We start from the raw sequence: 15,152 nt of genomic DNA, 5'->3' as shown, positions 1-15,152 counted from the left end.
TTTTTTCTATCGAGCAGTATTCCCGGCTACGAACAACACTCGGTGCCGTCTAAATTGATACTAAGGCAAGTGTCGGGGCCACATTTCTTTCATGGTCTGCCCACCAGAGCACGGCCATAGTTGATCCTACCTATCCCCACTACTGGCATGGATGAAGCTGAGGGATACGAGTTTGGCTTCGTGTATTCTCGAAAGTGGTAGAAAGAGGAACCGAGTCTCGATGGTCTGCGCAAACATCCAGGTGCGTAATTTTTTTCGGGCGCCAAATGAAAATGGTGAAATTTTTTTCATTTAGCTGTAAGTTAAATTAAGTTTGTGAAAAATTTAGAAAAATAGCCCCACGATTAGGGAAATTTTTGAGTTCTTGAGTAACGATAAAACCTAAGAATGATATGTTTTTTCACGTCCATCTGATTTCTGATTTTCCAAAATTTAAGGAAATATCTCCGATAATTCCTCAAAAAATTGGGCCTTGTCGGCTTTTGTAAAAGACAAAACGGGTTCTGATTCCAATATTTCTCTTCACACACGCCAATATAACTTCTATGAATTTCTCGGAGAAAAGCAATCCAGCTCATTAATAATGTATCACAGATTTAGTTTTAAGAAGTTCACCAGCTTGTGCAATACAATTAGTGAGATCAATCGCCATTAATTTTCGATTTCTGAGACACCCATCCTAGCGATTGAATTATCCCCAGTTCAAAATTGAGTGAAGGAAAGGTTGATGATTTTTAAGATTACGTGACTGCTGCTACCGATGACGTCAGAGCCGAGGATTAACGATGTTAACCGAAGTGTACAGAGTTGTGTGACGATTGGTGGAAAGTGTCCAGCGTCCTGGGTTGCTAGGATACGCCAGATGATCCACGAGTGACGATGGTCGGAGTAAAGGTAGACAGCCGGTGCGGGGGTACCGGGGTGAAACAACACCGGGGACCACACACGCGGTACCATTTCCCCTCGAGCAAAAACACTACCCACACGCGCACGACCCGGCTTTTATTCTTTTTCTTCTTCGTCTTCTTCTCTTCTTCTTTGAATTATTGTTGTTATTATTGTATATAAATTCAGAAGTTATTTACGCGAATTCACAAAGAATTTATTCTTATGGCAATTGTTGGACAGACAATTTTAATTTAAGAAGTTTAATGAAAAGGGTTCAAACAGGAGAAATGTGAAGGGCATTCTATTAGTCAGCTATGTAATAGTAGCAAAATTTTCTTTTTGCTATTAGACGGAGCAGTCGGGGGTCCCCTTCCCCCTCCATTAATTTTAATGAACTTTATAAAGTCTTAATTTTTTTAATTTTTCTATTCTATTTTCTGTGTGCACAAAAAAAATACTTTCGTATGGGATTTTAATGAGTGCAGAAGCCAATTTTTTTTACTTTTCTAATAGACTATTTCAACTATTACTGTAGGCTGAAATTACCGCAATCACATTCAACGTTCATGAAATTGCAGTATTAATTATCCTCCTCTCCTCAACTCAGATAATGCCGATCATTCAAACTGGCTGAATTTTCATCGTTCCAGGAATGTCAAAATGAATGAAAACATCAAACTCGTCTCACTCCGATAATGAGGAAGGAGAAGAGGTCCGGCAGAATTAAAATGAACCCGATGGAAATAAAAAAGAATGGAATATCAAAACTTTTTCCCTCTCTTGGAAGAATCCAAATCGATTAACTTATTATCCTGTCGTAACGTTTCCGTAACGATACGACTTCATTGAAATATCCACCGAGGGCCCACCATTAACTGAATTCCGAAAAAGACGGCTTGGAATCGGAGAAAGTGCCTCTGGAGAAAAAGAGCGGCCAGGGGGATGGGAGAGAGACAACTTCTTTGCAGTTTTACACGGTAAATTTTTCAATGAACTCGAAGAATTGAATCATTTATTTTTTCCTTTTGAATTTTTACATCTTCACACTTCAACTTCAATAACATCGCAAATTTCATAATTTCTGATTGAATAAATGCCAATGAACACGTTAATGCCCTGCTTTTGGGCTCGAAATACAACCGGCCGTAGAAGAGTCCCAAAATTTTCCTGACATAAATATTTGTCGAGTGGTTTTATACAACAGGAAAGGGTCTGTCCTCTAATATTCAATCAGCGGAAAATTACCGCACCGTGCAATAAAATTTGTCGACTCTTCAGTAACAGTTATCTAGCTGTTCAATAAAAATTAATTGAGCCTTAGTCATCTTTTTCAAACGGTCAAGTGATTTTTACTTACCAGTCGACAAATTTTCCTGACCAGTGCGATAATTTTTCCTCAACGGCCCTGTTGTATCCCCACTATTTTAGGGTATTCAGTTAGTGCTTATAAAATGAGCTCCCCACCATCTGTTGGAGCATTGCCAACCATTCCTGAGAACCCTCAACCCTCTCGACCATTTTGTCTATTTCCAAAATCCCTCCAAATCGTTCCATTACACAGCAATCCTCATAAAAATACTTTCTACGGTCCCGGTAATCCCTCGGACCCCTAATTAGGAACTTCTGCCAATCCTCCCTCTCCAACTCCTAGACAAACCCCTCTTGACATTGATGAGGTCAACCTCTGGAGGTCATACTCACCCAGTCGCCCACCTTGGGTCCTTCTCCGACCACCCCCATTTACGAATATTGTGCGAACATACCACGATTACCAGACGGTACGGTAATTTCTACTGATTTTTTCTCTCCGTGCAGTTCTCAACATATTCATGTACTTTTACTTCGACCCTTATGCGCATTAGGATCGCGTCCTTGGGGGCTAAACGGAGATCTGGGAACTGGCGAGGATTTTATGCGCCACGTGAATCGGTGGTTTTTCCAAAAAAATCCGGCAGAAGTAAGAGTTCCCTGAAATGCTCCATGACGTCCCTCGGGCCCACTTTGACACGCTAGAAGTTTTGGGACGTTTAGTGAATGTACGATGCAATAGCCCTAATGCTGAAAAAAATAGGGGAGATCCATCACAATGAAAGGCATTGTAACATAAAGCTGCACTTGCATTATTACATCGTGACGCAAGAGAGCGGTAGTTTTTTTTTTGAAGTTCAAGCGTGACAATTAAATTGTGAAAGCCGTAAAATCGGAACAAGCTACCGCTCTCATCGGTACTGAAAATTCTCAAAAATGAGGAGTAAAAATTGTGAATTTTCTAGAAAGTGGATGAATTGAAAATCCGTCCATTATGTATTATTCCAGGGTGTGTAGAATTGTTAAAGATGTCAACGTATGGAGACTGATATTTTTGCTTCCGCAAGATTCTCGCCACAGTTTCACGTATTTTATCAGGTAGAAATCTGGGGTGAATGAATTATTGCACCCTGAACATTGGATTTTGTTTCGCACCTTTGCGGTCAGATGTTTTCAAAGCGTTAGAAGTAAACATAGAAAAACGACGATGGGATTTTTCCCCCGGGGGAGAATAGTCTCCGTGGAAACACTTCGGGTAGCTGAGCCTTTTCTTTTTCTGCTCGCTGACATTTAAATAGAAATTTGAAAAAATAGAGATGAAGATATACGAAAAATCCGAGAAGTCAGTAAATTTTACCGCAACTACCTGTTCATCTGTATCACCCTGTTTGCGTAGGACGGGACCACCCAAGTTGTTCGACGCCTCTGTTATCTGCCTTGGAAGTGACTTATGTTAGTGGAATTCTCAGAATGTATGAATTCGTATTAAATATTTTGAAAAGTTAGACTGTAACAATGACTAGAGATTGATCCGAACGATTATAAATGATAATGATGTTCCTTCCGAAACAGTACTCCCCTCTCATCCTCAGCGAATCACAACGAGTTACCAAAAAATTGCTGGATGACACCGCAAAAAAGGCCCAATAAAATAAACTGACCCAGATAGGAATTTTCGAAAGATTTCTATCAATTTTTTATTAAACCTCAAATAAAAAATGATAGACCGTCAAATTTTATAGTACCGTTTAATAAATTTTACGAAGCCACATATAATTAATTACACAATTTCCGGTAATGATAGGAATTTTTATGTGTGAGTACTTGGTGTGCCAGGCACCTGGCCCGGTACAGTAATTTTTCAGACTTTTCCCGCTGAATTCAAAAAAATTCCTGGAGCCCCTCAATTCAGATGAAAACCGCAAATTTGTTTTCTTGACTATATATTCAATGCATATTCTTCCTTTTCCTTATTACCTCATCGTCCCTAATCTCACGACACCAGTGCGAGAAACGTGCTTTACACTTAGTGCCACACGATTGTACTCGTGTGCGCCACAAACGCGTGTAAAACAGCCCGAGAACTCTTCGACCACCCAAGTTGTAACCGCGTAAGTCTCCTCTCCACCCCCTTCTTCCTCGTTCTTCGTTTCTCCAATATACCGTCTCATATTCACGTACACGTGAATATCTTTAACCCGTTCAAATATGTGATGCCAGTAATGGTCTACACGTTTGCAATCGAGAGAGAACGACTTCGACTGTCGTTCACATAAAAAAATAATAAAATTACCATCCAGTGTCAACTCCATGCACGTATACATATTACCTTATCGTGTTTCTCCGACAGTTTAGTTTGCCTCATCTTTTCAAAAAATATATTCAACATTTTTTTTGTGAAACATTTGTTGTGTACGATTTTTTTGACATGGGGGTGAATTAAAGAGAGGGTGAAAGGCGCATTGTCAAGTGGATACGGCCCCTTAGTAGCGTAAACTTGTTGGGTGGTCTCAGCTCTCACCGTGGGCGGTCACTCACTAACACCGTTTTGGTATTAAATAGTCCTCACAGTTGAAGAGAGAGACAGATGCACCATTTCCTCTTCGCTCGACTGATTTTCGAGTGACCAATAAAGTTTCCCTGAATCGTAACTAACGAGAAATTTTTACTGACAACTAAAATCACAAGTCAATGGGTTATGTGCTTATATGGGGGGTAAATGGGTATATATTATCATTCCTATGTGCAATAGAATAATAGTTTTGTACAGGAAAATTCTTCATCGAAAAAATTCAGCAGAAATTATCCAACTCCTGGGTTGGTTGATTTTTCAACAAACACAGCACGTTGTAGACCTCTCAGGGACTAACGGAGAACACTCGGGTTGTTTATGACCCAAACAGCCCATCACCTGGACAACCCCATAGACAGAAGGGCCTTGTCGCTGGGGCAGAGCTCTCACCCTGGACGAACCGAGGACGAGGGACACTCCGAAACGGTCGCTGGAGCAAGCCACACCGGCTTATCAACCTAACTAGGACCCTCCCCGGGAAGAGTTGGGATAATTCATCATCCGAGTTGCCCATGTGGATCTGGAGTTCAAGATGTAGACCACATTCTATGGAACTATCAAAAAAACCGTCAACAACCGCCAGAACTTTAAAAAAAACTGTTAAAAACGTAGCTCATAAAAAAACCGTGAATTACAAATCTAACAAATTATGTACTACAGGGAAAATAAATATATACCGAAAATCACTGTAATAGAATGACAGTGTAAATACCCCGCATTATAGGTTCCATCACCACAAATAAATAAATTAAAAAACCGAGTAGACGTGAAACTACATGGAAGGAGATAATTATTTACAACATTTCCCAAACAAAAACCGTCCCCCAGGTTTTCTTTCGACAACCCCTTCTCTCTATGTGGCCAATGTTAACCGAACGATGAAAATAAAAAAATGCGGTTGAATTAGGGGTGTGTGTGTGTGAGGTATCATTGAAGGGATAGAATATAGGTCCCAGGCAGTGTCCATGTGCGTGTCGAACCGTTGAGCTCTGGCATTCATGGAAAATAAGGTAGCGCGCAGGCGTATAAGGTACAACGACTACGAGAGGCTTCAATGTGGGTGGTCACAAGCTGAGATTTGCCTTCCGCTAAATATCGCCTTTGCGCACCACAACGTGGGTGGTCCCCCACCTTACTTTAACCCCCACTATACTTTTCTCTGTCTTGCGCGATGCAAACTTACACGCGTATATACAGGGTGTCCAAAAATGAAATGTCATCCTTGTGAATGTACACTGTTACATAGCGAAAAAATTGCGGTGAAAATTGCCCTTCCCCTTCGTAAATGTAGTTTGCAAATTTTTTGATAAATGAAAATCAGATCTAGTGGATGAATTAGGGCTGCGCCAGTTGCATTGGCTGTCGGCTTAATCGTACTTTGGCATTTGGCGCAGAAGGGGCGCCTTAAGGAGGTAAGGGGCGGCTAAGGCGAGTGATCGCAACGCGTGTGGTCCTCGTGTGCCACAATCAAGGCGAATGGAGAGACGAGCCGACATCGTCGATCGATCGATCAACGCTATCATCGGATATTTATTTTTATATGAAATGCACTGGCGAGATAGAGGGAATTCTTTGGCAATTAATTAGAAAGGTGAGGGTAATAAGAATGCGGAACGAGAGCGGCACGGGGTGGAGGGTTGGTTGGATAGGTGAACAGGAAGTGAATGTTAATGAGTGTGGGATGGAGGCGCGGTAAATTGCTTCGACAAATCTACGGAGAATGTCAGTTAAACCTGAAAATTTAGTTATTGTTGAACGAAATTCGTATACGGAGAGAAATTTTCTATAAAAATTTTAATACAAGTTCTGGAAAAGTCGCGTTTTTTGCGGTTATGCAGAAATGTAATCCTGATAACGTCAAAATTCACGGACCTTCGGGTAATATTTATGGAAATATTCAGGGAAAATTGATGATTTTTTTTATTTTTCTGACAATTTACCGGTTCACGTGTTTTTCTACAACGTTTTGATTTTTTATAAACGTTTAAAAAAAATCAGAAAGATGTTGCTACTACCTTTAAACTTCGTGAGTCCTTAAATAATGACAAAACGTAAAAACTTGATTATAGCATTCCCGAAGGGTTTAACGCACGGAATTTCGTTGCGAAATGTATCTCAATCGTTGCGGCCCAAAAAGACGTGAGGGAAATTATACAATAAATTTGGAGGATTATTTTTGTGTTCTGATTTCGGTAAATCAGAGTACGTTGTCCAGGGTTACGTGGTCCCTAGCGCGAAAAATAATCCTTTCGTTTTACTAAATTTTTCGCTGAGCGTAGTAATGCCTTAATCTGACACCACGATGCATTAATTCGTTGCTCATTGTGACAGGGAAAAGATGAAAATAATTTTCTCGACGAAGATGAATAATTGAAATGTGCAAGAATTATAGCAGATCTGATGCATTAATTTTTCCGTGAGACTCCTTAGAATCTTCCATGTAACCGTGTGATGCTAATGCAACTGTCATTAGCAAGTAGCGAATCGAATGTAAAGTCAGACAGGCAGGTTATATACCCGCACAAACGTCCACGGCTGGGACCACACAGGAAGAGGTTCTTCTCTCCACGACTTCTATGCTGTATGTGTTGGTCTGTCTATACGGGACCCAGCAGATGCAGTGGCCCATAAACAGCCAGAGACCCTGGACCACCCAACGCGTTAGTCCGTTCACTCGAATTCGTTACCTTAATAACCAACGATACAGTCAAACGGCCAACGTTTACCCCCACTCCCATACGTTTAACGGATAATTCTAATGTTAGAAAGTATTGAACTGTCTCATACTCTCATTTTGTTTATTTCATTCAATTTAAATTTAAAAAATTGATGGATGAGTCTTAACTTTAGAATTTTCCAGGTGCGCTTCGTGCCAATTTGTTTTAGATCTTCATAAGTTGGATTCTAAACTGGCAGACTGCGCATTAGATAAAATACATCGAACAATTTCGAATTAAAAAAAAAACAGTCAATACAAATGACTAGAAGACAGATTTTTTGAAGAATTTTTTTTCTATCAAAATAATCTGATTAGATTGTAAGATTGAAGGGGTTGGGCTCTTATTCAATACAAGAACACCCTCTAGAATTGAAACCCAAGGGCCTACTTTATGGTATACTATATGTGTACATAGTCATAGTATATTTGATAAGTTAATAGTAAGAGTAGGAATAAATTCAACTTATGTAATAAAAATCACTCACTTGCATAACAATTTCGTAGTGATTTATTATGTTACTGTATCAACATATGTCAATGGGGCACGCTAGTTTAGAAGAAAAAAAATGATTTCAGTGTTGCTTTGAGAAAAAGATCTTTAAACGAGAAGAAAAAGCTATTTATTTTTGAGGTGGGATTCATCTTACACATGTGGATGATTGATTACTTCAAAAAGCAGGGGTAGTCTCAACATCCTGGCCGAGGTAGTTTTTCCGGTAGTTACCGTGAGGATCGTATTTGTTTTCTAGGCGCATCCAATCGTCAATTCTGTTGTCGATCAAGTGATGGTAAAATTTTTCAGCCATTGTCTTTTGGGCCTCACTACAACTAGCACAGCCTGTTTCTAATGCATCAGGTAAATTTCCTGTTGACAAACGATACACATTGTAACTGTTTTTATTTTTTGTTGGTGAATGGAGACGTTGCAATTGTTCAAAACTAACTTGCCAAATTTTTGCACTAGGAAAATGAAAATATTTCTAAAAAAATTTAGTATGCGACATTGAGATGGTGTCTGGTGGTGTATGGATCTGTGTGTGTGGACTTTTGTGTATTACCGTTGTTGAAATTTGTGTTAGTGAAGTGTATAATTAAATACATTTCATCCCAGAGTATTAGAAGACAGATAACCCTCGCCAGGGTGCGACATTGGCTTTCGGGCCGACGGGGAAATTATTTTTTGTGTCATGGGACCTACGGAACCACATTTTCGTGGCCCGCAGAGATAGTAGAATTTCATTAATTTTCCCATAGACGTTAATAGGGTCTATTTATCGAGTCTCATTAACGGTGAGCTTAACGGTTAAGAAAAAGATTAAAATCTATAAAAATGAAAAATATACAAAATTAGAGAAAAATTGATGCTTAGTACACGAATATGTTCAACAGTCAATTTTTTAGTAACAAATAATTCAGGAATGAGGAGGCAAAATTAGATGATTCACTTTGATCGGATTGAGTTTCACAACAAATGTCATTAAAAATTCCCTTATCTTGGATAAAATATTTTTCTGATAGTATTTGGATACGAAAAATAAGATGTCAGCGTTTCTCTACATTTCGAATATGAAAAATTGACGCTTTCATTCATCCATAACGTTATTCCAATATTTTTGGGACTCTCAACGATTACTCCCACCAAAAACTCCCAATAACCATTTTGAACTTCTCATAAAAATATCTAACGATCAATCAAGCAACAAAAGACATTGATGAATATGACAATTAATTCACCTCCTCTCAGTGATGTACCGAAATCGCCTTAAAAAATTCCAACGGTTATGCGAAGCTCCCAAAAATTAATGACGAACAATTTATAAATGAAAGGTCGAAAATGAGTTCTTGGGATTTGAAGAAAGGATATTGATGAAATTCCTGTGTCATGACGCCAGTCAAATCCCCACCCTTATCATCGTTAAACTTACTTTTTAACTCATTCCCTTCAGGTGTGCACGGCTTTTCATCCATCAGGCAGCCAATGTAATTCTTGACTAGTCTATCGTTCTTGATGATCGAGTCTATATCCAATTTATCGTATTTCGTTGTATACATTAACTTTTCCTCCGCAACAGCGACGGCGATTAACAATAAAAATACCAGGGGTCTCATCGTTGTTAGTTTACTAGTGATTTTCAACTTCTGAATCACTCAGACCCTCCAGGTACACTTTATATCTTCAAAGAATCCTCATTACGTGCACGATATGGTAATCACTGAAATAAAAAATTCAATTTCATGTGATTACGAAATTCAACTGATTTATTTACTAGTCATACTCTATATTCTACACGGAGAGAAATATTCAGTAAATATTAAGACGTACAAGAACAAATATCCATCAATAAAAAGTACAGAAAGCTCCGTAAAAAATTTTGTAACTCACTACGGAATATTTACCGAACGTACCGTATTTTCATTGGACCCTTCGTGATTTTTACCGCACCTTTATTTCGACTCTTGAATTACGGACCCTTCACGTAATGTTCATCGAACCATTTGCATCCATTCAAATAACATTCGTTGAGGACATTCGTCTGTCTCTACTCCTCCCTATGTAGTGAACAAATTTGCAAATGAACAGACTCTAAGTATAGAAATAATTTGTCAACATTTAGAGGAATGTATATGTACAGATTGTGTGCATGAACCCTCACCTGTTCACTCCACCTGTGTATCATAATCCCCCTCATCGTCGCTCTCCCCTGGCATGCATGCCAAGCAAATTTCTCCCACATCCCTCCAGCATTCCCAACAATGAATAAATTCACAGCCTGGAGTCTCGCATCTCCTAAAGGTTTCCTTCCTACCTTCCGGTTCACCGCATATCAAACACTTCAATCTTGCAAAAGCAAAAAATCGGAGCCATCCAAACCACGTTGGCGACCTCAGCCTCAGCGCTATCCATGGATCCATATCCTTCTCCAGTAAACTAGCTCGCACTAATGCTCTCACCCTGACTTTCATAAACCGGAAGTAACCCAATCGTCGTCTCAACGTCTCATTATAAAGATATAAAACACGTCTTTTCTCACGCTTTCTATAGAAAAATGAACATATCAATCTCCTCAAGCGTTGGGTGTAAGCGGCGAGGAAGAGCATGAGCCAAATGGCTGTGTAGGTTCCATAAATTTTCAAGTGAATAAAACTCGGTAGTTCAGTGGGACGAGGAAGACAAGCGGCATTGGACACCACCATTTTTATTCTTTTTTTCACATTAAACCCCTTCACAATACTTCTTATCAGCGACGCGATAACTCCAGTGCCCTTTACATCGATATTGAGATCATGATGACCTGACTGAGTGTACTCCATATGCCCGTGTCTCCGAATAAGATCCAGGGTCTCGAAGAAGAGACGATCCAGTAGAACAAAAGTTGTGGCAGTCACCATCTCCAGGATAAGCTTAACCGTTTGGCCAATCAAATTTTTTTTCTCTATTTTTCCTTGCTTCAGCCGATAAGGGTCAACGAACTTTTCAAGCTCGACCTTCCTCAAGGGCAATATGACAGCGCTACCACGGTGCTTGCGACGGGCGTCAATTTTACGGAAGTAAGTTGTCACGTAGTGGTTGTCATGCTCAATGTCAGTGAGATAACGGTCATGGTAGTCTTGCGCACTGAGGATGATTTTGAGGAAGACAAAGGCTAGGCAGCGCTTGAGGAGGGTCATTAGAGAATCAAAGAAATGCCGGCGGATGTTGAAGTCATGAAAAACAGCTTTGGCGGTATCTCCAGCATCGCGGACATCCAGAATTAGAGGTGCGTTTTTGAGTTTGTATTGGAGACGAGCGTCCTTGAATCCAGAACTGAGGGCATCTCGGGCGTCTGGAAAAGGGTTGAAATCATTGATACGGAATTGATCGATCGTGTTTCACGGGGGAAAATCCAGGTCCTTTGAATTCTCCACATTTAGAACATCAACAGGAAACGGTTTTTTACGTTTCAGACTTGCGTAACCTTCGCCGATTCCAGCATCAATTTTTCCTTCGGGATTGCAGATACTGGAGCCACCGAGGGCTTGAACTATATTGCAGACAAAAGTCAGTTTCATCGGCCAACATAACAACCAGGCAGCCAACCACGTCACCGTAGAACGGCACTTGCTGTAAGCATCACGAAATCCTTCCCTAGAAGATAAAAAAATATTCAAATTTAAAAAAATAGTAAAAACAGCAAAATTTAATATTATGCGAATATAATGGACAGTCGCCGCATCGTTCTGTACTCAGTTTGGTGAAGGATCCAAGATCTTCATGTTTATGCAGAGAAGATTAAAAAGAGAAGTACAAGGGCCGAATTTGACACGTCATGTGAAACCAATAAATTTAAAGTCATTGGGTTCGTGAGGCGATTCGCCATTTTCCTAGGGCTCTGGGAATATTCACTTATCGATGATAATACCTGCAACGTTCAGAACCTCTGCTTAGCTGTTCTTCACACCTAGCTTCTATTTTCTCCCGGTACTTGGCCTCATAAACTTGTCCTTGACTCTCAGCATTTTCGATTTCCTTCTCATGTTTTTGCTCAATCTCTTCACTTCTTTTGGTGTCTCCTTGCAGCTCGTCGAGATAATCATTCTCCTCCTTAAGTCTTTTCATTTCTTCTTCGCCTTCTATTTCCTCCACGATTGGTCCCATCAGGTCCCTGACAGACGCAAGTGTGTCCTTTACTTCGTTCACGTTATCTTTCATGCTTAATATTGCCTGTCGACAAAATCAGATATGAACATTTTACGGGACCTGAGTATTGACAGACTGGAGATAGGGCTGATGGACAAAATTTTCTGTAAAATGAGTTTGTTTTACTCTGACAAAGTAAACTGGTAGACCTTGTCGCAGACTGCTGAACAATTTATTCTAGCCTGTCCTATTTCAACCTACACACGCTAATTGCAATGCTCACCGCATTGTAAGACTATTTACATAAATTTATACAAACAAGGCCTCTCTGTTTATGCGAAACAGGAGAATTTTGCAATTGCTTTTGGTACTGAACCTGCTGGACGGGTTTGAACATCAGATCAAAGCGAGTCTTAGTTAGATTGTAGGTAAGCTGAGTGGTACAAGCGAAGGTCCGAACCACTTCTTTTCCATTGTAGGTCAAGTTAAAAATTGGGCCTGCTATTACGTAACCCAGGACCAGGGCTTTCAACATGCTTCGACCCGCTCGACCGAAAAAAGCTGGAATCGTCAGGACACACACACATCTCACCTATTTTAATTATAGTAAATATGTATATACGGGGTAATATGTGCAATTTTATAATTGTAGTCTAGTGAGAGAGTCCACGAACAATTAGGAAAAATACGCACAGAGAAAAGTTCAATAAAAATAACTCAAGATTTTGGGCAATTCTTCTCGTGCGAGAAAGGAAGAGAGGGGAAAAGACAGTAATTTACATGTTGGGTATAATAGATCCTCATGATAGCAATCACGATAAGCAGCGATTTAATCGAGTGATACGAGTTGTATTCGACTATGATATTTCGACCAATATTTTTTCGGAGGTAATTAATGGCAGTATACCTGTATTGATGAGGCACAACCAGCCGACAGCATAATAATGACAATTAATCCAAGTCCAAGAGTGGTGTAAGGGTCAAAAGCGAGATCGAGTATAATCGTTACATAGAATAGAACACCCAGAGTCAATCCGAGAAAAAATCCTATTAATGCTCTGGCCTTTGTGTGTGTCCCAATCGGATCAAAGCACACGTGGTATAAAGATGGGCAGCATTTCAAATACGAAATCAATATTGCTTCGTGTCGTTTCTCGATAAATTGACCAAGACGATTCATGCGCTCCAATCCTACCATTTTGGTGATAAAAAGTTTTTAAGGCAATCACTGAATTTGTGTAATATGAACTCTGCTACTTCTGAGGACGATCAGTGATTCAATTAAAGACAGTCATTATAAATCGTTCATGAGCTGTAGAATATATTATGTAGATTATAAACATACTGATTTTCATTTCCGTATGTTTTTGTTTTTCAGATTCTGTCGAGGTTCAATTCAGTAAGCTTTTTAATTCTTCCAAAAAGCTGTTTTTTCTCTAGTTGTTAATTTCTACTAGTTCACCTAGACTACTATGACCCTTAATTCTGATTATACCTCCCAATCGCAATTCCTAGTCCTCGTTCAAGATGACCATGTCGATTATAACTGATCAGTAATGGATTTTTTGAAAGAAAAGCATAGCAAACAATTCTGAGATTGACTCATAAGTGGATAATGAAAAATTAAGAGAAACACTAGGGGATGCCTGAGATGTCAATTTATTTCTTTATCTACTTAATTGTTCAGTACTGAGCATCAGTTCCATATATGATGAGTAAAATGTATTCTAGAGTAGTTTTTCGAAATATTTTAACCCCGGATCTCTATTCCCTCAGCTTTCGCTTGATCTTCGTATTTTCCCCGGTACTTCTTGTCTGCATCGTATTTCTCCATTAATTTTTCCCACAGGTCCGGCTTGTTTCGCACTAAAAATTTGATTATTCTCTTTGAACCATCCTTTTGTTTTTGACTGCATTTTGTGCACTCGGTTTCTAAAGCGTCTGGAAGGACACCTGAAAAATAATCACATAGATAAATCGTTCAGAAAGAGAAAAGCACTTTGTTATATTTTCTCATGACATGTGGATCCCAGCGTAAAAATTGTCATTGCAAACATCTTAGATTTATTATTAAATCACCATTAAATCACCAAATGAAAAAATATCGATTTATTTATTGTGGAAAAGCGGGTTTTGATATTGACTAATAATTACTACATACTCTTGAGTTCTCTTCCATCAGGAGTACAGTTTCCCTTTTCCAACAAGCAGTTGACGTAATTGTTCAAGATTCGATCATTGTTTAGAATTTGATTAATATCAATGTTATCCCATTTTGTGGTATAGCTCTCAGGTCTAGCCGATATTACCGCCACCAGACAAGAAAGTAGCACAAACATTGCGATTTTCATGATTGTAACTCGACTGGAATAGCCAAAATCAGAAAATTAAAAACGCGAAAATCTTCTCCAATTGTCGCACCTCGCAACTCACAATTTCACCTGCGTACAGATCACGTTAATGTGCAAGATCTAGTGACTAAAATGTCATACCACCTCTTATATACATAGTGTAGCGAGGACGTTGATTGCGTAAGGATCCTGAGAAGATCTAATACGGAGGTGGGAAAAATCTGATAGAGTGCTCACCACCTTCACCTTTGGAACCATCACATATTTATCCACTTGGAGAAGTACAAAATCATTACATGGAAAAAAAAATTGCAAATCGATAATTCGTGACGTAATTACTATCATTTTCTGTAGCCAATTCGTTGTTTATTGATTGCGGAAGTGGCCTGATGTACAAAACTCGATGAATCTTTGATTGAAATTTAATTATAATTCGTTTTCATTCTCTCATTGACTTCAATTTCCTTCGAGAAAATTTTTTGGTTTATAGCAATTATAATTGGTAATTATATTGTTGTTGTTGCCAATGCAGTTGACCTTTTACTATATGTGTAGTTCTCGAGAAAAGTCGGATAATGACGCCTGAGGCTGAGTCATCTACGTGGAAAACATGAATAATTCAGCAAATGATTCATTAGTTCTTTTACCTATTAATTTTTCAATGTCAATATTGTCTATACTTCGTCGGGAATTTAC

The 15,152-nt window shown here is 39.2% G+C and overlaps 2 protein-coding genes and 1 long non-coding RNA gene across 6 annotated transcripts; 1 reads left to right on the top strand and 2 right to left on the bottom strand.

Moving 5' to 3' along the window:
* Positions 1 to 117: 117 nt before the first annotated feature.
* On the top strand, positions 118 to 6,414 carry LOC135162435 (uncharacterized). 3 transcript variants are annotated; one of them, XR_010298960.1, is made up of 4 exons: positions 118 to 241; positions 740 to 894; positions 1,539 to 1,865; positions 4,957 to 6,414. It is a non-coding gene; the product is annotated as an uncharacterized LOC135162435 (long non-coding RNA). The 3 variants fall into 3 exon arrangements; XR_010298958.1 differs by having other exon boundaries at positions 1,539 to 6,414; XR_010298959.1 differs by having other exon boundaries at positions 740 to 950; positions 1,539 to 6,414.
* A 1,437-nt stretch (positions 6,415 to 7,851) lies between these two features.
* Positions 7,852 to 14,456, bottom strand: LOC135162629 (uncharacterized). Its single transcript, XM_064121279.1, has 4 exons — positions 14,267 to 14,456; positions 13,859 to 14,058; positions 9,413 to 9,626; positions 7,852 to 8,352 (listed from the first exon to the last, which is right to left on the bottom strand). Exons 1-4 carry the CDS (start codon positions 14,454 to 14,456, stop codon positions 8,156 to 8,158), a joined length of 801 nt encoding a protein of 266 aa, XP_063977349.1. The 3' UTR covers positions 7,852 to 8,155.
* Positions 9,894 to 13,859, bottom strand: Snky (sneaky). 2 transcript variants are annotated; one of them, XM_064120863.1, is made up of 6 exons: positions 13,013 to 13,859; positions 12,482 to 12,697; positions 11,888 to 12,189; positions 11,426 to 11,613; positions 10,142 to 11,311; positions 9,894 to 10,037 (listed from the first exon to the last, which is right to left on the bottom strand). In XM_064120863.1, the coding sequence occupies exons 1-5, from the start codon at positions 13,301 to 13,303 to the stop codon at positions 10,146 to 10,148; spliced, it is 2,163 nt and encodes a 720-aa protein (XP_063976933.1). In that variant the 5' UTR covers positions 13,304 to 13,859; the 3' UTR covers positions 9,894 to 10,037; positions 10,142 to 10,145. The 2 variants fall into 2 exon arrangements, with proteins under 2 accessions (XP_063976933.1, XP_063976934.1); XM_064120864.1 differs by lacking the exon at positions 12,482 to 12,697.
* Positions 14,457 to 15,152: the final 696 nt, after the last annotated feature.

This window comes from Diachasmimorpha longicaudata, chromosome 5 (genome assembly GCF_034640455.1).
Source record: "Diachasmimorpha longicaudata isolate KC_UGA_2023 chromosome 5, iyDiaLong2, whole genome shotgun sequence".
Lineage (NCBI taxonomy): Eukaryota > Metazoa > Arthropoda > Insecta > Hymenoptera > Braconidae > Diachasmimorpha > Diachasmimorpha longicaudata.
The sequence above is the reverse complement of the archived record's forward strand: the minus strand, read 5'-3'. Positions and strand labels throughout refer to the sequence as shown.